The 26,749-nt window shown below is 40.0% G+C and overlaps 1 protein-coding gene across 50 annotated transcripts in view; it reads left to right on the forward strand.

Moving 5' to 3' along the window:
- MAP4K4 (mitogen-activated protein kinase kinase kinase kinase 4) overlaps positions 1-26,749 on the forward strand; it is a 191,200-nt gene that overhangs the window by 69,886 nt on the left and 94,565 nt on the right. For all 50 annotated transcript variants that reach the window (XM_058684474.1, XM_058684485.1, XM_058684475.1 and 47 more), the window contains exon 3: positions 13,121-13,177. In XM_058684474.1, coding sequence (XP_058540457.1) covers positions 13,121-13,177 — 57 coding nt within the window. The remainder of the gene's footprint in view (positions 1-13,120; positions 13,178-26,749) is intronic.

Below are 26,749 nucleotides of genomic sequence, written 5' to 3' on the forward strand. Positions count from 1 at the left end.
TTTATTTTTTTTTTAATGTTTTATTTATTTTTGAAAGAGAGAGAGAACGTGAGTAGGGGAAGGGCAGAGAGAGAGGAAGACAGAGGATCCAGAGTGGACTCTGTGCTAAGAGCAGACAGCCTGATGTGCGGCTCAAACTCACATTTTGTGAGATCATGACCTGAGCCGAAGTCAGATGCTTAACCGACTGAGCCACCCAGGCACCCCCTAGACCTTTAGCTTTAAATTGCAGTGGCTTGTGAGGAGAGGTGCTGATCCAAATCACTGATTCAGGTACCTAGAGCTTTGCAGCCATTTTTCCCTCGTTTTGGTTGTATGACCTTGGGCTAGTTTTCCAATCTCATGGAACCCCCCGCTTCCTTTCTGTAAAATAGAGATGATTTTCTTCTTTGCAAGCTTGTTTCAAGGGCTTCCTGTATTTTATATTAAAATACTGTATACTTCTTAATGTGCCAAGCACAAAAAAATCAGTATTATTGAAAATATTTGTTGCAAGAGTGAATACACAGTGTGTGCTTCTCTATCATCCTTTCCTTTGTGGGGTGGGAAAGATTTGTTGGTAGGAAAAGTAGGAAAAGAGGAAACTGAAAAATAGAGGGAAGCATAAATTTCATCACAATTTCACTTTGCCTTTTCATTGAGTTATATAATGTGCTCATTGCATGGTCTCATCTTACAGACTGCTCAGGGAAGGTGGTCAAAACACTGCCTTTGGGGCAGTGATTGCCAGTGGGGCAATCAGCCAGCCCCACTGAGTTTATGTAAGTCCTAGTAAAGTTCTAAAACAGTTCTTTTATTTTATTTACTTACTCACAAAGTCTTTCATTTTGATACTTATTCTGATAAGGCTATAATGGGTGTGCACAACTGAAAAAAGAAGTGGCTATATAGCAGTGAGGAAAACTCACCAATTTTTATATTATGGTTCTTTGTAGTAGATCATGATTTCTAACAAAAGATGCTTTGAGGAATTTTCTTTTTCAAATACCAAGGCAAGAGCTCTTCCTATTTTCTGTGGAAATATCTTTTAAACTTTTTTTTTTTAATTTTTAATGTTTAATTTTGAAAGAGAGAGAGACTGAGCACAAGCAGGAGAGGGGCAGAGAGAGAGGGAGACACAGAATCTGAAGCAGGCTCCAGGCTCTGAGCTGTCAGCACAGAGCCTGATGGGGGGCTTGAACTCACAAACCCAAGAACTGTGAGATCATGACCTGAGCTGAAGTTGGACACTTAACTGACTGAGCTACCTAGGCATCCGCTGTGGAAATACCTTTTAAACTATCAACTATTGTTTTCATTTTGACCAGGTTAAATTTTAGATGGACATGGTATGAGTTTGCATAAGGATACTTTGAAAACTTGAGTTGATGGTGTGCATGCATCATTTCTGGTAAGGGATGCTATCAAACAGACCTCAAAGGGAAATTCTAAGGGTGGGTTTTCTATTTTACCTCTTTTTTTTTTTTTTTTAAAGAAACAATTGAGGTATTATGAAGAGTGAATGAAATTCATGAACGTGCTTATGAATGTTCAGCACAAGCGTATTAAGAGGTGTATGCAGACTTTGAAAACCAGAAGGAAAACAAATATGTTACAGATCACATGAGGAAAGAATTATGCCCTCTAAACTGTATCAGTGCTGAGGACATGGCAGCAGAAGTAGTTGAGGTTCAGAAACTAGGTTATATTTGCATTTAGAAATCATTCCGGGAGACCCGAAGCTGCTTACAGTATGACTTTATACAAATACTGTAAATGTATCTGGGTTCAAGGACTGTATTAGAATCAGCTTCCTGAATGCTGAGAAAAGGTAAGGAACAATTTGGAAACCTTAATTGAAGGTTGGGTTGGTGATGGGCAGATGAGGAGCCCAGAATCGAATTCGAATCCTTGCATCATTTAATCTCTTGCCTTTTTCCCTCCCTCCCTCCCTTCTTCTCTTCTCTTCTCCCTCTCTCCCTCTCTCCCTCTCTCCCTCTCTCCCTCCCTCTCTACACCTAACATGAGGCTCCAATTCACAACCCTGAGATTAAGCGTCACATGCTCCACCAACTGAGCCAGCCAGGCGCCCCTAATCTCTTGCTTTTTTATTAAGTTTGAGTGCTTTAGTGTTGCATCAAGTGATATTTCAATATTGAAATTGTGCCATGGGTGAATACTGAAAATTGAGTGTCATGTGAGGTAATGGGGAGAAATGTAGGAGAGCTTCTTGGTGGACATGAGGTTAGTGATCAGAGGAGAAAGAAGGGAACCCACAGAATCCTGTGTTCATCTTTTGTTGGGTAAATGGTTAGACATTGCAATAAACAAACTTCTCATTAAAATTCACTATTCTGTGTATGATGCGGTTTATCTCTACCCACCCTGTCCTGCACAGATACCTCCCATTGGAGGGAACATCTAGCATGCCCATGGTAGTTTTGAACTTTGGAAGGTTTGACCTTGGAGGACCTGCCCCCTGCTTTGAAAGCCATCTCTCAGATACTGTAGTCAGTTGTACCCATCTCTTCCTGCTGATGCTGTTGCTGCACTCCCAGCGCTCCCAGTTACCATGCTGTCTTCTGGGACTAGGGTTCCTGTCTCACTCAGTGTGTTCTTTGTGAAGTTAGCAGGACCTGTTGCAGAGGGTTGTGATTTATCACCATTTTACAGAGGAAGAGAACGATGTCCAGACTGGCCCAAGATCACCGTCCTAGCATGTGGTGGAGTTGGGCTTCCAGTCTAGGGCTCCTGGTTTTAGTGCCCACTTTGGGTACCATTCTGCAGTATTTAAGTATCTTAATATGTGAAATAAAAGGAACTAATTTTAAACATTGATTTCTTTTCTTTAAAAATAATAATAGAAATTTTTATCATAACAATATCAACAATTTAGAAAAGTACAGAAAGGTGAACTCACTATTTTTTGTAACAACAAATATGAAAATAACATGTTTCATGTGGAGTTCTTGCTATGAGAACACTCAAATAGGGAGTATGTGTTTTATGAGTTGTGTTATCTCCTTTGGTCAGTTTTATTTTGTCCAATGGTGAGTTAAATTACCTTTAGGAGTATATTATTTTAATGCACCTTGAAAGTCACGGATTCAAATGTCAGGTCTAGTGTTACCACATTGACTATTACTTAGCTGTTGAATGCAATATACCATGTCTCATAGTGGCTAATAACTTTATATGTTACTTTTGCCTATAATAAAGGGTTTGGTATTTGTTATGCTATTAAACATTCTTTTGTTATTTTAAACTAAAATTGCTTGATCTGGTCAGTTCAGTTTTTCAAGTAAGTAGAAGAAAAGGCAGTTGCAAATGTGTATTAAATGTTAATGATAGCTTGTTTGCAGAATCCCAAATCTCCGTTGTTTCAGATACTTTGATTTGAAGACTTGCCAGTGCCATGTCTTTTACTGTTAATATAAGAATTGATATGCTGATTTTTTTTCCTTTATATTTTCTGGACCCTTTACTCATGGTGCTTTTTTAATTTGCCAATCTCCCTCTTAAAACGTGATTCCTCACACTTACTGCTGTGGTCCAGACACTGGCTCATGTGTGTACCATACCATGGGGCTACTCTGCCTCCTTTGAAAGGAGCACTGCCCTTTTTAATGCAGCTTCACCAAGTGTTTTAAAAAGCAGCTGCCCTTTCTTCCCAACTTACTTACTGCCCAGCCAAATCCCTCTCCTGCTTTGAAGGAATTATGCCTAAGCTCTCATGGCAGTATTTCTTTTTTTGCACTCTTTCATGTATATGTTCATCCAAATTGTCTCCACTTCTCAACATGAAAGTGCTTTTTGCTCCTTTGCTAGCTCACCTGACTGGAACTTGCTTGCTATCTGGCCAACACCCCTTCTACCCCAATTCTGTTCTAGAACACATCCAAAAATGACAGAGCAAGCATACAGAACCCAAGTGACTGGGCCTTCTTCAGAGGAGTCAGAATATCACTGCCTTACGTAACGTTCCCTGGGGCTGTTACTTAATTACAAGGACAGGATAGTAATTGATGTTCATAATGATTTCCCTGAGCCATTAAAGAAAGTTACTTTATTTATTTATTAAAAAAATTTTTTTTTAATGTTTACTTATCTTTGAGAGACAGAGCACTAGCAGGCGAGGGGCAGAGCAAGAGGGAGACACAGAATCTGAAGCAGGCTCCAGGCTCTGAGCTGTCAGCACAGAGCCAGATACGGGGCTTGAGCTCACGAACTGTGAGATCATGACCTGAGCCAAAGCCAGATGCTTGACCGACTGAGCCAGCCAGGCGCCCCAAGAAAAGTTACTTTAATGTACTCAAGATTTCAGGGTTTGGAAAGATTTCCATTCAGATTGGGCTCTCAAAGAAAAAAGATGTAAGCATCAGAATGGCTCATTTATTGGGGATTGGGCACTAGGTAAAAGTTTTTACATGCTGTTTATTTTGACTATGATTCTTAGTGGAAGTTAAGTCTGTACATTCTCTCCTACTGAGGCATAATTTTCCTTAAAGGGATTGTTGTTCCAGATAAGATAGCTCCAACCTAAGAAAGGTATAATTCCATATTGAGGTCTTTAATTTTAAACTCTTGAGGGAAAAGAAATTGCACTGTCTTCTTATTAAATTGCAAGTCTGCACTGATGTTATAACATGTACATATTCCTGTGCTTTCTCTGCCTTCCTGCTCATCCATAGCCTGATCATGGCAGGCTAATAAGGCAGGCTAATAATAAGAGGCAGATACACAGTTACTAAAGTGAGAGATATTAGTTATAAGCATGAGATGTGCAACAGTATAACCCTGCTCACCTCACACCGGTTAGGCTTTGGAGGAGTGTGATGGGAAAAGCAGGTGTTGGTGGGGTCATGTTGCCATTATTCCTGCTCTGTTTGTAAGGAGGGTTTTGAAGACTGAGGTGTTTCTTGAAGTGTTCTGAGCTGTCTCTTTCAAGTTAATTATATGGTTCCTTATCTTAAATGGCTCACAGGGTGCTGTCTGGGTAACATGCCTCCCCACTTTGGTTGAATTTTGAAATTTTCACAGACACTTCCTAGAAAAGAGCACTGAGGAGTGGGGCCTGTGGTTTGGGGTTTATGAAACAGAACCAGTGAAACTGGTCTTTGCCTTTGGAGGTGGATGGATGTAGAACCTTAGAGTGGTAAGTGGATTGATTGCCCAGTGCAGGCCTCATGCCATTCACCATGTGGTCATGTGGGTTCATATTTGGCATTTAAAATAAGGAAATCTAAGGGGGAACATATTGGAATTAAAAATTTTTTTAATCTTTTTTTTTTTTTTTTTTAGAGCAGTTTTAGGTTCACAGCAAAATTGAGAGGAAGGTACTGAGATTTCTATATACATTGCTCCCGCATGTACATAACCACCCCCATTATGATAGCCTGCACCAGAGTGGCACATTTTCTTTTTTTTTTTTTTTTTACAGTTGATGAATTGACATGTCAGAGTCCATAGTTTACAGTAAGGTTGCTCTTGGTTTGTTCTGTGGGTTTGGACAAATGTATAATGACTTGTATCCATCACTATGGTGTAGTACAGATTGGGTTCACTGCCCTAAAATCCTCTGTGCTCTGCCTGTGCACTCCTCCTTCCCCTATTCAGTTTTTAAATTGAACTATGTGTGATGTGAGTAAGACATCTTGGGGAGAGAATTGACACACTGGGGACTTGGCCTCACTAGTGTGTGTCCTCCTTGTCTCTGGGTGTACTTTCTTGACTATTAAATCAGCTAGTTTGTTAACTAGGCTTGCCAGCCCTTTGAGCTCCTGAACATTTCAGAACAGAAGTTCTGTGTTTTTATTATAAACATAATTGTCACTTCTTAGAATTTACTTATTTTTAAAAAATCTTCAAGTTTATTTATTCATTTTGAGAGAGGGAGAGAGAGAGAGAGAGAGAGAGAGAGAGAGAGAATGCAGGTGGAGGAGGGACAGAGAGAGAGAGAGTGAGAGAGAGAATCCCCAGCAGTCTCCACACTGTCAGCGCAAAGCTGGATGTGGGGCTTGAACTCCCAAACTGTGAGATCATGACCGGAGCTGAAGTCAGATGCTTAACCGACTGAGCCATCCAGGCACCCTGAATTTATAAATCTAACCTTCACACATCAAAACCCCTAGCTAAGATGATGAGTGCATATGTTACTGTCAGTAAATATTGTATAGTCAAAAAAGGATATGAGAACGTGAATTTGGGCTTTTTAATACAAGCTTGGAAAAGTGATTTCCAAACTTCAGAACTCATAAGAATCACTAGAGACTGGCTTTTAAAAAGTCACGATTTCCTGTATCCCACTTATAGAATTCTCATGAATGGAGCCTGAAACTCTACACATCATGGGTGAAAGTTAGTGATTTTTGTAATTGAATTTTACATGCTTAAAAAAAAGACTTAACATCTCTCTTTCCCACAAGAAACCTCTTATACCTAAGATGTTACATCTGCATACCAACAAAACACCACTAAAAACATTAAGATCAAATAACAGCTTCCAAGTTGGCTAGGGAATGAGGAGCAGCCCCTTCTGCAGCAAGCACACGCATCACCCCATGATGGAATGTCCCCTTCCCGACTCAGTGGGAGATTGGCATCTTCTTGGTCCAGTGCAGTGTATAAAAACCCCCTTTTAAGGTCCTTGCATGTTTGGAGGGAGGTGATGCAGTTTGTGACACAGCTTCTAGTCCTGGGTGAGTCACTGAGTTCTCCCTCTTTCTTCTGGCCTGGGATTTGGACTATTTGTAGTTCAGATCTTAAGGGGTCCACATCTTGTCCTTTGGTGATCTTCAAGAGCATTAGGACAATCCTTAAAGGCCCCACTACAGCTTCTGTGGTGGGTCTACACTACTAGCCTCACAGCAATGGTCCCCTTAACAGTAGTACCTTTTGCACCTCGTACAATGGCAGAGCAATTTGTGTCACACTGTCCTGTTTCCTAAGTGTTTCTGATACAGAGTACAGTGTTTCTCTGTCACAATGTTAATGTCCCTTCTTGTGGATCTTTTTTTTTAACACCCCTCTAAATTATAAGCTCCCTGAAGGCGGATCCAGTGTTTTATCTCCCCTGGGAGTGTATAGGGCATGTCTTGAGCACTGGTTAAATATAGTCAGTCTTCAGTTTACTGAGCATTGATAGGTTTTACTATTAAGCAAATAGAAAGCCAGTGTCAGGAAGTTAATCTCTGAAGTTTATGTTTCAGGTTAAACTCAGCAGAAAGGAAAAACATTCTGATCTCCAGTATTTATTGAAAGAAAATCTATGGTGAGATAAAGGAAGGAAAAACAAAAGGCTGTTATCAGTTTTAGAAAGCCATGGATGAGGCACTCTGAATGTGCTTACATATGCCTTCAGATTCCCTAAAGAATTCCTTTGGGATGTTCTTTTGTTGGCTTTTTCTGATTAATCACAGGAGAGAAAAGGCCAGGAATTGAGAGTAAGTTTTCATTATTGGTTACTACATCCCCATGTTTGATTATAATCACTTACAATATTTGTGTGTAGAATAGTAGACTTGGCAGCTCGTATGGAAGTTGGTTTAATAGGGCGTTTGTGGTCCTTTCTGTTTTGAAGTTTACAGCCTGTCTGGGTGTCAATCTTGATCTGATTAACTTAACCCTCTCAAAGCTTCAGTTTCTCTATGAGGTGGGGACGTCGGCACATACATATGTTGGGTTGTATCAGGAGTAAATGGAAATGCATAGGAAGCACTTTGTTCACTACGTGCCCTAAGAGTGGGAGCATCCTGGTGCCTTGTGTCCTGTTCTTACAGTCCTATATGTAGTATTAGAATGCTGTCCAGGTGTCACAAGGGGCCATGCTTGCTGGAGTTCAGGCTGTCAGTGTGCACTCTTGGGCTGTGGAGAAGAGAAAATATTTATTGTTCCTGAATTGTGTTTACTTACCTTTTAAAGTGTCATAAACCTGATAGAATTTTCCTCTCTAATAGTCTGTCCACTTTCTCAGGCTGAATGAGTACAAAAGCTTTATGATTCTGTGCAGAAAGATGAGATTTTAGTAGGAAGCTCTGTGAACAGAAAAGGAGCTGCTAAGTTGCAGTGCACGTCCTTGTTCAGGTCTGAGGTACTGGTGCCATACAATGACAAGGGTATGTGAGGGATGATTGGTGTCTCAGCAGAAGCATGACCATCCCCTAGGATAGGAGCCCTGAGTAAAGGACTCAGGCTTTCATTTCTTTGATTCAGTCACACTCCCTCTAAGTTTCCTCCTGTGACCAGAGTTTGTCTCTCAATAAACATATGTATTCATCAAACGTATTTTAATGGAGTCACCTGGGGTCTAGGTAAAGATTATGCAGCATGAGTTAGTTACCTGTTATTTGGTGATATGCCATCTTTTTCCTCTTGGGATTTAAAAGCTTCCCTTGACTGAATGCTGATCTTCTGCCGCTAGGTTCCTCGTTGTGGGTTAGGGACAGACTTCATTCAGTAGAGGCAGACAGACAGGCTGTCACAGTGCCCTTGCATTTTAAAATCTTGTGGTGTGTATGTATGTGTATTTTTCTTGGAACATGTATCATTAATGTAATGCATATTTGCAGATACAAGATGGCAATTTTGACTCCCTTAGAATCATGAAGGAGAGTCAGAAATTAGGGCATTTTCCTTAGCTTGGATGTCTGCCAAGAATAGTTTGAATTTTCCTTTTAAAAAAAGAAACATTCGTTTTCCCCATTTACAGACCAAAAATGAATCAAATGCCTTGAAGTTTGCTTTACTGAAGGGGATAGGTCTGGTTGGTGTGAGCCAGTCTGACTTTGTGTGAAATAATATTTATTGCAGTAGCAATTTTAATTCCAAATCTTGCTAACCCTTTGAGGGCATTGAGGGGAAATAATTTAAGCTGTTTCTTTAAAAACAAAAAAACCTCAACTGCAGGAATTTGACAAGTTGGTAGAAATGGTGAGTCCATCCCTCACATTTTATACAATTGTTGTAGAAAGGAAATTCTGCTACCGTTGTGTCTTGGGCAGCAGAATAATAAAACTTACCTTAGAGTTCTTCATCTGTCAGTAAGATAATGAATGACCTGCTTTGTTGGCCCTCATAAAGTTTTTTAGAAGCTACTAAGAAAATAGTTTATTGAATAGTATTTGGGGGCTTTTCTTCATTGGATGTCTCATTAGTGCATTAATGTTTACATGGTGCCTCATAGATAAAGCCAGGGGCCTTTAGTCTCTTCCTCCTGGCATTTTATAACACTGGATGGGACACCGTGTCCAAGAAATGCAGACAATAGGACAAAGAGTCAAGTTTATACATGGATGTTAGGTATGTATATTTAATACTGACCAAGTCATATACTGGGGTGTTTTAAGAGTGGATGATACAATGTAAGGGTCCTGTTACTAGTAAGTTCCAAATCTCTCCATGCACAGGCTAGGCATTTTAGTGACAGACACAATTCTGGGTTCAGACTCAGGTGAAGGAAAGTGGTCATATTGGTCATCTTTAGGGAGCAGACTACATGAAGCAGCCTTTAAGAGACGGTATAGAGGTCAGCGTGGAATGCTATAGTAGATGCTATAGTAGCCTCAAACTTCAGTGAAATAATGCTTTTTCTTGTATTCTTGAGTCCCCAGCACAAGGCAGTTCGTTATGATTATGTGTATTTTCTCTTCCTATACCACTGAGGGCCATTTGTTACACCAAGGGAACATGGGTAGGGCTTCTCTGATGGGTTGGGGCATCTGACTTTTGGAGACTTAAGCTTATAGCTGAGCTACCCTAAGCGGGTGACTGTATTCTCTCTTGGTTAATACTGAGTAAATCACAGACAAATTTTTATCCTTTCAAACAACTCTTCCTATGACCTCCTTAGCACACAATTACATGCATATAGATGTTTAGTACATTCAGCCCCAGCTGTAGTTTTTCTCCTGGGACTGTTATGCTCACCATTTTGGTTCTTTTAAGCAAAGATGATCCATCTGAGTAGGTAATTATTTGTTTTTAAATTTAGAGGTTGTCTTTTTGTTTGTTTCTTTAAAAAAAATAGAGAAGTATATCACTTTAGCACCCCACTGCCTTTCCTCATATTGGCCATGCCTTTTGAAAATGAGAAATGGGCCTAACTTGACTAGGTAAGGTAGTTGCAAGGTGAATTAAGAGAAAAGGTTAGCATGGGCCTCTGGTGAAAGTGTAGAGAGGAAGACTGTCATGCGAGAGTCCACTCTATGCCAGATACGATGGCAAGGGTTTTATGTATTGTATGCACTTTATTTATAACCTGTCTATTCTAAAAAGAACATTGGGATCCTCCAGTGATCCTAGGAAGCTTGTCAAAGTTAAGCAGCTTTCCCAAGGAAATGTAGTAATGAAGTGGTAGCAGAAAAATGAAAGCCCAATGCTGCCAGAGTCCCAAATTTCATTTCTTTCAGTGTTGTCTTGTTTCTTGAAGAGGAGGGAGACAGAATTCTTGGGCCGTTTTCTGATTTCAATTTAAATTTAAAATGGACCTAATTTTGGAAGACCTGGTATGTGTTAATGAAGACTAGTGCCTTTGTGTGGTCCACCTTCTGACACAAATAATTGATTAGTTGTTAGGTCCTGATTCTCTAATCCCTTAGTAGGGGAAACTCAAGTTCTTGGTAAAGCAAATACTAAGTGAATTCATAACTCTAAGCTTTTATGCCACTGTCAGACTGCTAAGTCTTTTTTTTTTTCTTTTTTAAAAAATGTTTATTTGAAAGAGGTAGAGCACATGAGCAGGGAAAGGACAGAGAAGAGAGAGAGAGAGAGAGGGAGAGAGAGAATCCCAAGCAGGCTCAGCGCTGTCAGCACAGAGTCTAGTACAGGGTTTGATCTCATAAATCGTGAGATCACGATCTGAGCCGAAATCAAGAGTTGGACACTTAACCGACTGAGCCACCCAGGCGCCCCTGCACTATAGTTCTTCTTCATGATAAACCTGTGAGTTGAGCATCACTCTTACCCCTTTTATACAGACAGGAGACTGAGGCACTGTTACGTTACAGAGTGGAGGACATGAGGTGTGGACACAGTCTTGATGCTGGAGTCCATACTCTGGATCACTATCCTGTAGCTTTAGGATCTTGCCAATGCCCAAGACATGAAGGACAACTAAGTTTCCTGTGTGTTAATGCTTAGCACAGAGCTGGGGTTACAAAACTTTTAAAAACGACTGAGGTTAGGGGAACCTGGGTGGCCAAGTCAAACATCTGACTCTTAATTTCAGCTCAGGTCATGATCTTTTGTTTTGTGGGATTGAGCCCCATGATGGGCTCTGTGTGGACAGCCCCAGGGCTACTTGGGATTCTCTCCATCTCTGTCTGTCCCTCATCCACTAGTGTGCACACTCTCTCTTTGAAAATAAATAAACATTAAAAAAAAAAGACTGAAGTTACAGATCCTATGACACACATAGGCAAAAATTTTAAATAAGTGATTCAGGAATGGACACTATCAAAAGATACTGAATCTTGGACAGACAGGTAGTAAAAGATGGCAGTCAAATCAGAAATATAAGAGCCCATTTAATGTTCATAAATTAGAACTTTCTTGACACACAATTGTATTCCACGCCGAGCATCTCTGAGATGGAGCTTCTATAGATGTTACATGACTTCTTAGATCATTTTGTGTGCCTTATGGTAACATACATATAGGGCAGCATTTTTATTCAGGATTGTGGGTTACGTAGCTTTTAATGCAGAAACTGTGTGAGAATGCTGGGGAAGGTGTCTAATGGGGTACTGACGCAGCAGCTGAGGTAGCGGTTCAGATCTTTTGAGGCTGGGTATGCTGGAAGAGCATGCTGGTGGACTGGTAGCTGGGAAATGGCAGAAAGGGCAGGAGGTGTTGTTTCTTGGATCATGGACCAATGTGGGATAACCCTTCTTGTCTCAGAAGCAGAACTTGAGACTGAACTGCAGGTGTATGTGTTGTGGCAGGTGGTGCCCCCACTTTTGAAGACCAGGAAGGTAGTTCACTTTGGAGGAAGGTGGTGATGTCTGTGGATTGGTGAGAGTTGGGTTGAGGTTCTTGGCCTATGGATTTTGTCCTAGTTTCCTGTATGTTATTATTGTGCACTTACTGCTCATCAACTGCTCTGCCATTGCAGGAATCCATGGTGTCCCAACCACATACTGTTGAGATGTAATTGTAATACAGTGTCATTTTCATGGAGTCGTTTTGTCCTAGATGTAACTTGAGTTCCTGGGTAAGCTTTCCAGACTAAATGGAGAGCTTCCCTCAAGTTTCAAGTTCTAAAGTTCCTAACTGTTCATCATGAGACCACAAGAGAGACAGGCTCTTGGGAAATATGGGGACATTCTTTGTGTTTTACATTTGTTGCAGACCGTTGTTCATAACGCCCTGAAGTAGATCATGCTCAGGATATCTGGGTAGCTCTATGTTACTCGCCGAAGAAAAGGCCGGCAGAGCACTGTAAAGAGTGGATGGAGAAGCACAGGACTGACAGGAATTAAATCCATTCCTGTTCATCTGGGTGAGAGGAGAATGACCTCACATTGGTTTGAAATGCCAGGGATAGAAATAGTGAGTTTTAGGTCCTAAGTCAGGAATTATACTATAGCTGTAAGAAAGCACTCTCTGTTTCTGCATCATCCCTATCTCCCTCTGTTCTGGGTAATTATTTTCCAACGTCTCTACCTTGGGACTGCAGGAAAGCTTCAAAGAAGACTCTCAGTATTACTTTCATAAAATCAAGTAATGGGTCTTGAGAGTATACTGGGGAAAAATGACTTTTCCATTTTTTGACAATAAATACCTAGAGGTTTTTTGGGTCATTTCATTCTTGCAGGATGTTAAGAAAGAAAAAGTGACTATCCTGTTGTACAGAAGAAAATATTAAGTTGCTTAGGTTGAGAGGTAATGATATGTAAATTGAACCCAAGACAGAAAGAAGGAATTGATGCTTTATTGAAACTCAGTTTGTTCTACTACTTGTTTATTAAGTGTGGTTCATTGGTATTACAAACCGTATTGTTCTATTGGAGAGCATGGGACTAATTTCATTATCATTTTTGAGGAAAATTACAAAAGAGATGATGCATTGAAACTTCAGCCATTCTGTTGTAATGATCATGCAAAACAGTGGTGCCAATTGTGTTTCTTTTTTTCTGTTTTTCAGGGTCGACATGTTAAAACTGGTCAGCTGGCGGCCATCAAAGTTATGGATGTCACTGAGGTAAGATTGAGGCACAAATCTATCTATCTCTCTATATCTATTTATATTTTTATTAAAAAATTTCTTAAAGTTTATTTTTGAGAGAGAGAGAGAGCACAAGTGGGGGAGGGACAGAGAGAGAGAGAGAGACACACACACACACAGAATCCAAAGCAGGCTCCAGGTTCTGTGCTGACAGCTCAGACGTGGGGCTCAAATTCACTAACTGTGAGATCATGACTTGAGCCAAAGTCGGGTACTCAACTGACTGAGCCACCCAGTCGCCCCTTAAAAAAATTTTTTTTTAATGTTTACTTATTTTTGAGAGAAAGAGTGAGAGTGGAGGAGGGGCAGAGAGAGAGGGAGACACAGAATCTGAAGCAGGATCCAGGCTCTGAGCTGTCAGCACCAGAGCCCGACACGGCTCGAACTCACGAACTGTGAGATCATGACCTGAGCCTAAGTCAGATACTTAACTGACTGAGCTACCCACGTGCCCTGAGGCACAGATATTTTTAAAGAAATCATTATATAAAAGACAAGATTCTCCTGTCCCTCCAACCCCCATTGTAAGAGTATTGTTCTGTTTGTAGAATCGATCTTGAACAAATTACCCCCCTGTGACATTGTGGGTTTATAAGGTCCAGCAGACTAGTTGGTTTAAATTGTTGCAGATGGTCCCCAAGTAACTAGGAATCAGTAGCATTTTCTTAAAAAAAAGGGGGGGGGGGTGATGTCATCCTTGGCAACTTAATGGACCATAATTGGAAACATCTTCTCTAATGGAAAAGAAAGATTTGAGAAGGGATCATGGAGGTCACATGAATAGGGAGATTGAGGGATGTGGGGTAGGGGAAAAGCTTCTCTAGGGTATTAGGCCACATTTGGGCCATTTCTTTTATTTTTAACATGGGGAAAGAAAACAGATCCAGCCAAGTTCCCAGAGGTTTGAAAACAGAAACATCTGCTAGAATGCTGAGCAGATTGTTGGCAAAATTTAGTAGCAAAAAATAGTTCTTGAAATGGTCACATGAGGATTTACTCTGTAGCTTTAGATGGGAAAGAGGAGAGTTTAACTCAGACAAAAAGTAAGTGTATGTGTTCTTGTATGTGTGGATGTATATACATGCATAAGTCTATATTTAATTTTTAAAGATAACCCTAGATTGTAGTGAACTAAATCCATCTTTAAATTATTTTTATCTGAAATTTTACTTTTCATTCTTGTGATTGCTTCTGACTTGCCTAATTGTAAATGAAATTTACCATCATAACATCACAGATTCTAGAGTTAGCCAGCAGCTGTGGGGATTTGGGATATCTTTAAATCAAGCCATATCTCCAAATCTGGGGTTGATCTAGGGAGATAATGGCTAAACTGATCTCAGGTGTGCGATATTGAGTATTGTAAAGAGGTTTCCTCCTCAGCCCTATTCTCTCTTTGGTCTCTAAGAACATGCTTATCTCCACTATAAATATTTGTTAGTAAGAATTAGAAAATATTGTTGTCTGTGGACTACGGGACATTTGAAGACGTAACATGTTATGAGATGGCTGCTCTTTTTCTGCCAAAGAAAATACTGAAGACTTTATAATGAAAAAGTACCCGTGGACTATTCTCTTGCTAGAGTGACCCTATCTTGGTGCACATCTTAGGGGGAAATTGGATGCTTTCCAGTTAAATGTTATTTTTAAGATTATAGAGTGGTGAAAGGAGCAGAAATTCTAACTTAACTGTAATTTAAATACAATAGTCAAGTTATTTATGAAGTGCCCTCTGTGAATGGAATGATGGATGGCACCTTCCTGTCAAGCATCCGTTCCTGCTATTGTGCATGTTGCCGGTGCTGCATTGGGAAATGGGGTAGCCAAAGCCTATACTTTCTGGCGTTTGTTAACATACTTCCTGATTTGTGCACGAGCAGACAAGGTACCATTTTAAATGTAAGCTTTTGGAATTTTACGAAGCACTTTGAAAGTCCTCAGGATTGTGTTTCTTTCCTCACTTCAGCCTGTGCTGCTCTGGCTGACAGAGCTTTTGTCACCAGCCAGGCTGTGCTCCCTTCCTCATCTTCTCTGTAGAGATCCTCTTCCTCTAAGCTCAGCTCTGATTATAACTGCAATATGTGAACACTCTTTTAAAAAAGGTGTAAAATATAGGAAAATACATTTTTTAAATGTTTATTATTTATTTTTGAGAGAGAGTGCGAGTGGGGGAGGGGCAGAGAGAAAGGGAGACATAGAATCCAACATGGGGCTTGAACCCATGAACTGTGAGATCATCACCTGAGCCAAAATTGGACACTTAACTGACTGAGCCACACAGGCGCCCCTATAGGAAAATATTTTTAAAAGTTAAATTCTTATTTACTACCTTACAATAACCACTATTGGTGCTTTGGTTTGTTTTACTCATCTTTTATGAGCATGGCTATGAAATACATATCTATGTGTGTAATAGATGCTTTTGTGTTCTACTTTTGAATTGTGTACAAAAGGTACTTCCTTGCCTGTAAAATCAGGCAATGTTGGACAAATGCATTTTCAGGACTCCTTTAAAAATAATTATACAGAACCCATGTATTCAGGTAAAATGAAAACCAGATGGTGAGTCTTCAGAACAAATACAAACCCAATCAGCCATTTACCATATTGGCGTCTCAGTAATGTTTCTTGTGTGTTGTTTTCATACAGTGACCTCTGTGCTATAACTTGGGGCACACTCAGGGCTCAGAGCAAGTAGTGATTATGGATAGAGGATGTCATGCAGCTGGCACCCTGGAAAACATGCCCTTGCTACTCCTCACATCAAGAACTTCCTAGCTCTTGTAAAGTTTTGGGCATTGGCCTAAGGGGGATCTGGGAGCAGGCTGGCATGAGGGGGAATTTGCAGCTGAATTTTCTGGTTTCAGCTCCAGCAGGAGGGGCTGTTGGGGTGGTCCTTTTGATGAGAGCAGGCTTCTGTATGGTTTCTTTCTTTCTTTTTTTAAGCTTATTTATTTGCTCTGTGTGGGGAGAGGGGGAGGGACAAAGAGAGAGGGAGAGAGAGAATCCCAAGCAGGCTGTGCACTGTCAGTGCAGAGCCCAAGGTGAGACTCGAACTGAGGAACTGTGAGATCATGACCTGAGCTGAAATCAGGAGTCTGACCCAGACTCCTGTATGCCTCTGTATGATTTCTGACTTCTACTCCATTTCTACTCAGGAGCAGAAAGTGTGAATGCTTATTCTTCAGGAAAACAATAGATTTGTCCTGATTCTTGAGCCTCTTCCTTAGGTGAAATTGAGAGGCAGTTACCAGGGTACTAGTTATTCCTCAGACTCAGAAGGCCAGAAAAGTAGTAGGTGTGGGGAGGTAAATGGTCTAGCTGCTCTTCTCCCCAGCTGTCAGCTGTTGGCATCCCTGAATGAATGTGCTCTAGGCTGGCTGCACTGAGTCCCTGTCACCTCTGTACTTGATTTTGTGATCCTGGACAACTGAGCCAACTGAGAATTCAGATTGCACCCTGAGGTGAAGCAAAGGTACTGTGTAGGAAAGTGAGGGGCCTGGATGGGAGGCGTTTATTTGTAGGAGATGTACAGATCTCTCTGTATTTCTTCTCTTCTCAGACTTTAACAATCTTAAGAATTGACTATCTTTAGGGTTTTGAAGGGCTTTTTTTAAAGAAAGCTTATCATTTCTCAGATTGGTTGTGGGAAGGGTTTAAGAGCAGGTTAAGGATATGTTCAAACTGGAGAAGACCAGGACATGAGATCTATAATGTGGTGTTTTTGTTTTTGAGGTAGTTATAGATTTGAAGAATTTGCAGAAAATTATTTTGGGAGTATATAGGGAGGTCCCATGTATCATTCACCCAGTTTTCCCCAGTGGTAACATCTTTATAACTGAAGCCCTTGCACAAAACCAAGCAAGGCAAACAGTTGCTCTCACAACTTAAGGATTTGACCTGGCCTCCAGTGTGTGGTTATACCAAACAGGCCTGCACCATTACGCAGTGTCTGCCTGCATGGCTTAGAACCAGTGCAGGCCACTGGCAGTTGGCACTGATCCACTCCACAGAGTTTGTTTAGAGTTCCCCAGTTTGACATGCACGTATGTGTTTTCAGGGAAACTTGATTGAATTGGTTGTTTGAATTCTTGATAAACCCCTTCTTTTCAATCCTTGTGTCTTAATTGTTGTTATATGTGAGGGGCTGGTACTTTGTTTCTTGCAGTTTGGGGATATCCCATTATTTTGAGTTAATGCTCTGGAAGATAAAAAGGTGAATTAGCTAGACCAGTAATTCTCAACTTGGGGTTCATAAACTCTTGGAGTAAGATTTATCTCTGAGAAATAAATTTTACGTTTTCATTTTAGTAATTTCTCCCAAACTTTTTACTATGAAAATGTTCATAATTACAGAACTGTTGAAGGAATGAACACTCTCTCCTTTGCTTAGATTCAATAGTTGTTAACATTTTGTATATGTATTACTTGTGTATTGTTGTGGCACCACAATGACCCTTCACTTGTCCATACCTGAGTGTACTTGTCTTAAAATACAGTCTTCCACATAATCCTAATACCACCTTAAAGAATTAAATAATGCTTTCAGAATTTCTCCTGATGTTCAGTCTGTATTCAGATATCCTCAAGTGTGCCAAAAATGTTTTTACAACCATTTTTTCAAATCCTAGTCCTGCCAAGGTTTGCACATTACATTTGGTTATCTTTTAACTCATTTCTTGTCTTCATCCATTCCTCTGTGTCCTCCTGGCCCCTCCCATTCTTTTCCCTCCCAGGTATCTGATGTTCACTCAAGTTTGAAAACCCTTACTTTAACGGAATCTTAGGAAAGAAGCCACCCCCGCATATTTACGAGTGAAGATTTCTAGCTCAGAGACACTGGCACCTCTTGCTCAGGAGTACATTGCTAGTTAGATTACAGAGATTAAAACCCAGATCCTTGATTCTCAATGAGCCTTTGAAAGTAGTCACAGTTTCAAACATTTGGTTCTGAGTAGGCTTGTAGAAAGACCTGATTTGATCTGGACCTTAAAGAATGAATGGATCTTGACCATTTTTCTCCTTTCCAAAGTTTTTTAGCAGATCACCCAGAGTAGACTTTTTTTTTTTTGGTCTTAGGATCAAAATGTTTGTGGTTGGTAGTTGTGACTTATTCCTTAGAGGACAGGAAGATGTCGGGCCTGATGCCCATTGGGGGACAGGAAGCCAGCCCGCAGATTTTATTGAGTACCCTCCATATTCTTGCACTGTGTTCTAGGGATGTGAGAATAAAAGGTATGTAAAAACACAGCCTTGCCTGGAATAGCCAGTAAAAACCTAGCCTCTGCCTATCATCAAATTGAAGAGGCAAGAGCCACAGAAACAGCTCAATGCAAAGCAGCATAGATCATATCTGGTAGGTAGAACAGTGTTTGAGCACCATCTGAGCTAGGTCCATGAAAGAGGAACAGGACAAATTTCTTGCTCTTAAGGAGTTCATGCTCTGACAGTAGGGAGCAAAACAAACTTACTCCAGTGACAAAGCAAGGCCCTGTCAGGCTTGACAATTTTCTCTCTTTTCATTTGGAGGGGAGCACAATGTAATGAATGTGCTGTTCTTGTCTAGACTGAACATAAGAACAAAAGGAAGCAAGGGAGAGATCTCTGTGGACTGTGTGACCTATTGTTCCATCCTGTTGTTCTTCAGAGTTCAGTTAAATGCTGCAGGCCTTACAGCTTGGTACTGGCTTCTTCCATTTCAGGCAACGGGTGGCACTTTCTCCCTGCCCTTCCATGGCTCTGGCCCACTCACTGTAGCATCGCTCACTGAGGGTTGTCAGGAGAAGCCACCTGTGCATCAGTGAGACCATGGGCAGCTGTCAGTTTTGACAGCAGTTGTGTGTCCTCCTCTACCTCCCTCCCCCACCCCTGCCCCAGTTAGTCTTTCTTTCTTTGCCTTTACTTTTTACCTTTCTTCACAAGCTACCTTCTGTCTCTTTGCTACTGAGATAGAAACTGATGTGCCAAGTTTATGGCATGCCAGATTTCTTATCTGGCATTTTCTTACCTTTGATAACTTCTGACTTAATTTAAATGACCTTGATTCTAGATTGCAATTCCTAATTAGGATTGTTTTCCTTACTCAGCTTTTCTATAGATAAAGATCACAAGTTGTATCTCTTTATTATTATTATTATTACTATTGTTATTAATACTGGTACAAGTCTGAAGAAAAGCTCTTAAATCGATTAAATTTTGATTTATTTTAATTAAAAAAGCATGACAGTGATTTTGAGAACTAATAGTTCTATCCTTTGTATCCTCAAAGAATACAATAGTATTTCTCAGCTTTATTTTCATTATCACCTCCTGAAGAAGCCTTTGCAGATATTTTTTCCTAATCACCCTTTGTGAAATTTTAAAATGTCTGTACATCTGTTCATGTACTGTATGTATATCTTTATGCTCTATACATAAAAGTGACTTAAGCTTTTTCTCTTCCACCTCCAAAAATCACATTTCACCCCTGTTGGGGAGGGGAATGATATCACCCAAATTGAGACTACCTGGTATAGAATAAGATAAACATATGACCTTAGACAAATGAGCTAGAGTAAGTATTGTGCTATTTCTAATATTTTCTTTTTTTAAAAAAATTTACCAGATACTAGAACTGAAGTGATAAAGAAGATCTACTAGCTGGGAAAGTATAGAGTGCATGAAGTGCTAACACATTTTTTATTTTGACTTGTGCCAGGCATCGCATTGGGTATGGTAAAGGCACTTGCTTGAATTCACATAGCAGACTTTGAGACCGATATTATCATCCCCTCTTTCTAGAAAGAATGAACAAAGGCTTGGACTTGTATCCAAGCTTTTCTGATTGTAAAGCTTGCTTCTCTTTCTTTTCAATCTGTCCTTCTTTTCCCAAAGTAATGTGGAGGGCACAGGTTGAACTTCTCAACAAATAGGTAACTGTAGAAGTGTTTTAAAAATAACTGCTGATGGTGATACGACAGTGAAATTTTTTAAAGGATTAGTTTTTGGTTTTTGGCAGAGATAGAATGTGTTTCTATTTTGGATTAATTCGTTCTAACTTAAGAATGCAACTGGATTTTACAAAATACCAAAATTCTTTGTTCTTATCTATTTAATAGGTAAATAAGCAAAGGAAGATTAAAACTAGGTCAGCTGTATACCTCAAATGTTTTGTCTTTCATTTTGAAAAGCCTTCATTTTATTTATGGATGACAATAGTTGATACCCAGAAAGGCAGTTGACCTGGTTTCATAGCTTGTTGCCGGAATAGCATCCCAATCTTCTTTTCATTGCCCTGAGATATCTCTAGTTCACATTAGGAGTATAGTATAGTGCCGTTCTGTAGTTGTCTTCTAATGTAGTAGCCAGTAACAAGTTGCCATGCCTTGTGAGTTGTAGGAGCTCAAATCTTTGGTGAATTGTATAGGATGGTCTGTTTTTCGTGGATACTTGGAGAAACTTATAATAGATCTACATTATTGTTTTCATTGTCCAAGAACATTATAGTAATATATTAGAAATAGAGAACTCTTGAAGATATGATCCTATTTTATAGCATTCTCAATTTTTGTAATAAATATTAATAATCATAGATGTTATACATTAGTCATAAATAAGTTAAGATCTGTTCCTCACACTTAAATTTCATCCCTCTAAGGAAAGAAAATAAGAGTGTTTTAAAATTATTAGTGTTTAGAAAGAGTTCATTTTTGGGTTTTATTTTTAGAATTGCCACTGAACTAATACAAATGATTTATCTTTTTTCTCCTCTTTCCTATGAACATAAATTTGAAGCCTATATATATTTTTCAAGGTGAATTTATAGTTTATGAGCCTCATAGAAAGTCCGCCTCTATTATATTTAATAGTCATGTCCTGGCTTTTACCCCAAGACAGTAATAACACCCTTTGTTAGAGTAGGGCCTAGAATGAAATTTAATAAAGCTTTTAGTTTCCTCATCTGTAAAATGAAATAATAATTCCTACTTCATAGGCTTTTGTCAGAATTAGAATTCTAGAATAGATGTAAAGTGTCTAGTATATTAATTTTTTACATAGTAAATGAGGGTTTCTTTGTTTTCTTCGCTGGGTTAAAGATACCAAGATAAAATAACTCACTTTTGCTGAAGACTTCTGTTACTCCTGGACTTTGGTTACTATTGTTATTCTCCTTTGATATTCATGACTCTGTTCTTTCTGTATCTTTCACTCCTGAAGGTTTCTGCATCAGGTGGCTTCTTTGTCACCTCTGGTTATAGGCATTGCTGTCTGGTTCTTGGCGATTGCTTTTGTCGTGCCCTATGAGCAGTTTTCTAGTGCTCTTTTAACGACTGCCTAGGGAATAATTTCCATGCATTCATTTCTTGCTTCTGTTATTCTTTACTAGATTAGAAACTCTTTACAGGAAGCTAACTCTTAGGATTCTCATAGCCCTTCTAGGCTTATGACAGAGCCCTTCACATGGATGATGCTTAGCTTACTTTGCTGTTTCTAAAGAATGTCCTGGCAGTTTTAAAGATTTTTTTAATGTTTATTCATCTTTGAGAGAGAGACAGAGACAGAGCACGAGTGGAGGATGGGCAGGAAGAGAGGGAGACACAGAATCCAAACTAGGCTCCAGGCTCTGAGCCGTCAGCACAGAGCCTGATAGGGAGCTTGAACCCACCATGAACCACAAGATCATGACCTGAACCAAAGTCAGCCTAAGCCCTGAGTTGGACGCATAACCAACTGAGCCACCCAGGCGCCCCTGTCCTGGCAATTTTAATGGAGAATTTCAGAAAGTGTTATGGACATTGACATAAAATATATAAAGATTCCCTCTTGTAAATTAGAGGCAGCTCTTAATAGGTGTGTACTAGTATATTTTTATTATATTACTGTACTTTAAAATCCTATGTCTTCTCTCTTGCGTTGTGGGATAGTTTTAAAAAGGAACAGAGAAAAATGTCATTCATTCTTACCAAAAATATGACAAAGTTCTAATCACTTTGGCCAGATGCAGTTTTGGTTTATTTGGGACTGGAAATGGCAAATATCAACCATAGTTTGCAGGGTTTTTTGTTTAATTTTTCTTAAATGCTGTTCATGAAGTTGCACTAATTCATTCATTTAAACCATTCCTGAACACCTGGTCTTTTTAATACCTACTATTCTCAGATCTGGGGTGAAATAGAAAATTAATTATGCTCTAGAAGGAGCTATTCTTGATCTATTGGTTAAACAAAACTTGTTGTGAACGGGATGCTCTTTGTGATTGTTAATGAGCACTCTCCAGGCAGCTTCCATAATTTCTTAGTTTAATTCCATTGCTTAATGAATCAAAAGCATTTTTCTAAGTAAATAGTTGAATAAAAAAGTCACCCAGCAAATTCTGCATAACCTAAATTGCCAGTTTTAAAATATAGGCCCTGGGAGCACCTGGGTGGCTCAGTTGGTTAAGTGTCCTACTTTTGATTTCTGCTCAGGTCATGATCTTACATGTAGTTTGTGAGATCGAGCCCTGCGTTGGGTTCTGTGCTGACAGCGTGGAGCCTGCTTGGGATTTTCTCTTTCTCCCTCTCTCTGCTCTTCCCCACTCATGCTGTCTCTCAGAATAAACAAACATTAAAAACATAAAATATGGACCCTATTCTTTTAAAAATCTCATCTTCTCTCTCCACCATTTTTTTTTGGCGGGGGCGGGGGGGGGGGCGCGGCTATAAGTGAAAAATCTTGACATCTCCCTTCCTGTTTCCATTCCCAGCAAATTTATTAAAAAAGGTGTGTTGGAGGTTCTCAAGACCATCATCAGGTTTGATGATTCACTAGGAGTACACAGGACTCAGCATGTAGTTTTACCCTCAGTTGCTATTTATAGTACAATGGAAGGACACAAAGCAAAAATAGCAAAGGAAAAAGTGCATGGGATGAAGTCCAAAGGGAGCCAGGTACAAACTTCCAGGAGTCCTGTCCTGCTAGAATCCTATAGGACATGCTTCATTCCCCCAGCAGTGAGTTGTCATGTGAAGTGTTGTTGCCTGCCAGGGAAGCTCGTTACAGACTCAGTACCCACATTTTTTATTCGGAACTGGTCACATAAGCACATCTGTCTGGCATGTACCAAAAATTTCAGACTACAAACAGGAAAACAGGTGTTCAGCAATAAACTACATTCTTTATTCAAACCATCTAGGAACAGTGAGCCACTCTTATCAGTTCTAGGAGTGGGGGAAACCCTCCTGAAATCCAAGGGCCAACCTCGCAAGGAGGCCATTCTGGGGATAGTGTTCTCAGGACTTGGGACCAGACTCTTCTGAACTCTGCATTCATTTCTCAGCGTCTCTAATTGGGTGTCTAATAGCCCACACTTAACATATGTCATGTGAGCTCCTACTCTTCCCCCATAAACCTGTCTTACCTGTAGCCTTGCCCTTTTTCAGTTGGCATTCCCAGCCTTCTGTTTGCTTGGGCCAAAAAAGCCTTGGAGTCTTTGGTGACTACTCTTCCTGTCATATATACTCACCTCATTTGTTAGGAGATCTGTTAGTGCATCCTTCCTTCAAATGATACCCAGTTTCTGTCAAAATAATCATGGCCATTGGTGGACAGTGGGATGGAGTGAGCCACAAGTTAATAACTGTTGAATGTAGATTATAGATAGGTACAGGAGAGTTTGTTATCCCGTTTTCTAAACTTTGGTGTATTTGAAACTCATAACAAATTATAACCATCATAAGAAACGATCACACACGTGGACCTGTCTGCTACTACTACCACCACCCTGTCCACCCTTCTTTTCTCAGCATGGCAGCTCGGCGATCCTTTAGAAATGTCTGATTGGAGTCTTTCATTGCTTCCTTACTTAGCTCAGAGTAAAAGCCCAGGCTCTCAAAGTGGCCTATAGTCCTTTGCTTGATTGGCTCCCTGCCCTGTTCTGTCTCAGACCTCCTCTCCTACTTCCCATTTGCCCTCCTCCAACTATATAAAACTGCTCACTCTTCCTCCACCTGCCAGGGAGCTCCTGCCTAAAGACCTCAACACCTCTCACTTGCTATTGTTTCCTCCCCTAGAATGCCATTCTTTCAAGACTATATGGCCCGCTCCCTTACCTTCCTACTCTTAATGCCTTTATCTTATTCTTAGTTTTCCAGTTCCATACCACATTGTATAACTGGCCTATGTATTATACTTAGTGTATATCAACTGCCTCTATCATTACTCCACTCACCCCTCTCCCCCAGGAACATAAACTCCATGATGACAGGGATCTTTGTTTTTTTTCAGTGATACATAATCCCAAGCACCAATTCAGTGCCTGGCATATAGAAGGCATTTCACGAATGTTCGTTGAATGAACAAATAGTGCCAGTGCTGGGACACATATTAGAAATCTACTAGAGTGACCCTTCTTTCTTTTTCTGTGTTAAGAACCCAAAGCTCAAAGAAGTTCTGTATAGTTGGTTATTGATTTTGTATGAGTGTGTGTGTGTGTGTGTGTGTGTGTGTGTGTGTGTGTGTTTGAGTGTACACATATGCTTTTGTTTATGAAATTATTTGAAAATTAAGCTTTTAATAATCTTTTATATATCATGAGATACCCTTTTAGATGTGGTAAAATGGTAAAGCAGGACAGTTGGAAAGAACAGATTTGAAATATCCTGTGCTCATTTCATTTGAAACACTTCATTTTTTAAAACGGTAACCCTTTTTGGGGGGCGCCTGGGTGGCTGTCATTTAAGCGACCAACTCGGTTTTGGCTCAGGTCATGATCTCATGATTCATGGGATCGAGGCTGCATTGGGTTCCATGCTGAGCTTGCTTGGGATTCTCTCTCTCCCTTTCTTTCTCTGCCCCTCCCCTGCATGTGCATGCTCTCGCTCTCTGTCTCTCTCTCTGTCTCTCAAAATAAATGGGGCTCCTGGGTGCTTAGTCAGCTAATCATCTGACTCTTGGTTTTGGCTCAGGTCATGATCTCACAGTTTCATGGGTTTGAGCCCCATGTGGGGCTTAGGATTCTCTGTCTCTCTGTCTCTGCCTCTTCCCAACTTATGCTGTCTCTGTCTCAAAATAAATATATAAAAAACTTTGAAAAATAATAAAAATAAAATAAACATTAAAATGGTAACTTTTTAAGAAAGAACTCCTTAACACCCCCACCTACGTTTTTCTAAATTTAATGCCAATAGATGCTGTCCAGTTTAAATTCTGTTTGTACGTCCTATGTATAAATTCATAGCATAAACTAAATTGCCCATATAATAAAACTTAGTGGAATTTCTTGTTTTCTTACTCTGTTAATGTCCGGTGAAATCTATGGTAAGAACATACAGTGTCTTAAGTTGCTATGACAGTGAAAGAGCTTTTAGAATAAAAGCTTTAATTGTTCAATTGGAGAAACCTCACTGCTCCCCCTCCCCTCAGCTTTATACCCTGAAGAAAGAGAGTGAGAAATCTCTAGTGACAGAATTCCCTATCTTCTAATTATCCTGACTTTTGTACTAACTATAGAAAAGAGTGTTGACTTCAGTGGGAATTATCTAAAGCAAGATTAGAGAGACAGCTATTTGATCGGCTAAGTTTTTAGCATCCACATCTGCAGTATTGTGGGTGCATTACTAATCCATACATACATGGCCCTGAAACAGTGGAGGAAGCTAGGCTCTCTCTACCCCAAGGTGGGAAAACTCCTTTGACAAAAGAGCAGACCCTGAAAGAGCAGCCTTTCTTCCTATTATTCTCCATGCCATCTCAGCTGTGCCACAGATGGGACTCAATCCCCTGGATTTTTAACTCTATATGCTGATGTGCCATGACGAAGCCTAAATTATATTATAACTGTAATCCTGCCTCAAAGCTTGTGTTTGTTTTAATTGTTCATTTTTACAGATTCAAATTTGTCCCTTTGAACCTTGGGCATTATGTTTGTTCAGTGTATGTTAGAGGTTTTCAGTGATCTTTAGGATCATCATAATCATTCACCTTCTATTCAAAAACCATGGTGAGGTGAAGGAAATTGATGTGCTAGCTCCTCTCCCTAGTACTCACTGCTGCTAATTGGTCTCCCACTCTGATGCAGAGTACAAGCCCTGACTAGGCGGAAACCTGCCTCTTAACCCAGAGTGCTACTGTGATCTGTGATCTGATGGTTGTCACGGTGTCTGGAGGCTCTGAAGTCCAGTAGGCTTTTCTCCTGGCCTGGGAACCCCATGCCAGTTTTCCTTTATCTTGTTTCTTTTATATCTAGACATTCTCAGATACCTTTTTTTCCCTTTGTCCTTAATATATATACCTGTGCTGTAGCAATGTATTTTCAGGTTTGGAAAGGTTTGGAAGAAGCCACTTCTCAAGGGTAACTGTGTCTACTTGCATTTGTCTGTATGTGAAGTATAACGTGAATACAGAAAAAGGCATACGTTATAAGTTCAGTGAATTTCCAAAAAGTGAACACTTCCACTCATGAGCCAGCAACTGGATCAAGAAACCGAACATTGCCAGCTCCCCAGGAGTGCCCCTTGTGCCCCTTAATTCCTCCCCAGAAGTATAACCACTATCCTGATTTCTAACACGAAAGATTATTTTTGCTTGTGT

Source organism: Neofelis nebulosa, chromosome 9 (assembly GCF_028018385.1).
Source record: "Neofelis nebulosa isolate mNeoNeb1 chromosome 9, mNeoNeb1.pri, whole genome shotgun sequence".
NCBI classification, from domain to species: Eukaryota; Metazoa; Chordata; class Mammalia; order Carnivora; family Felidae; genus Neofelis; species Neofelis nebulosa.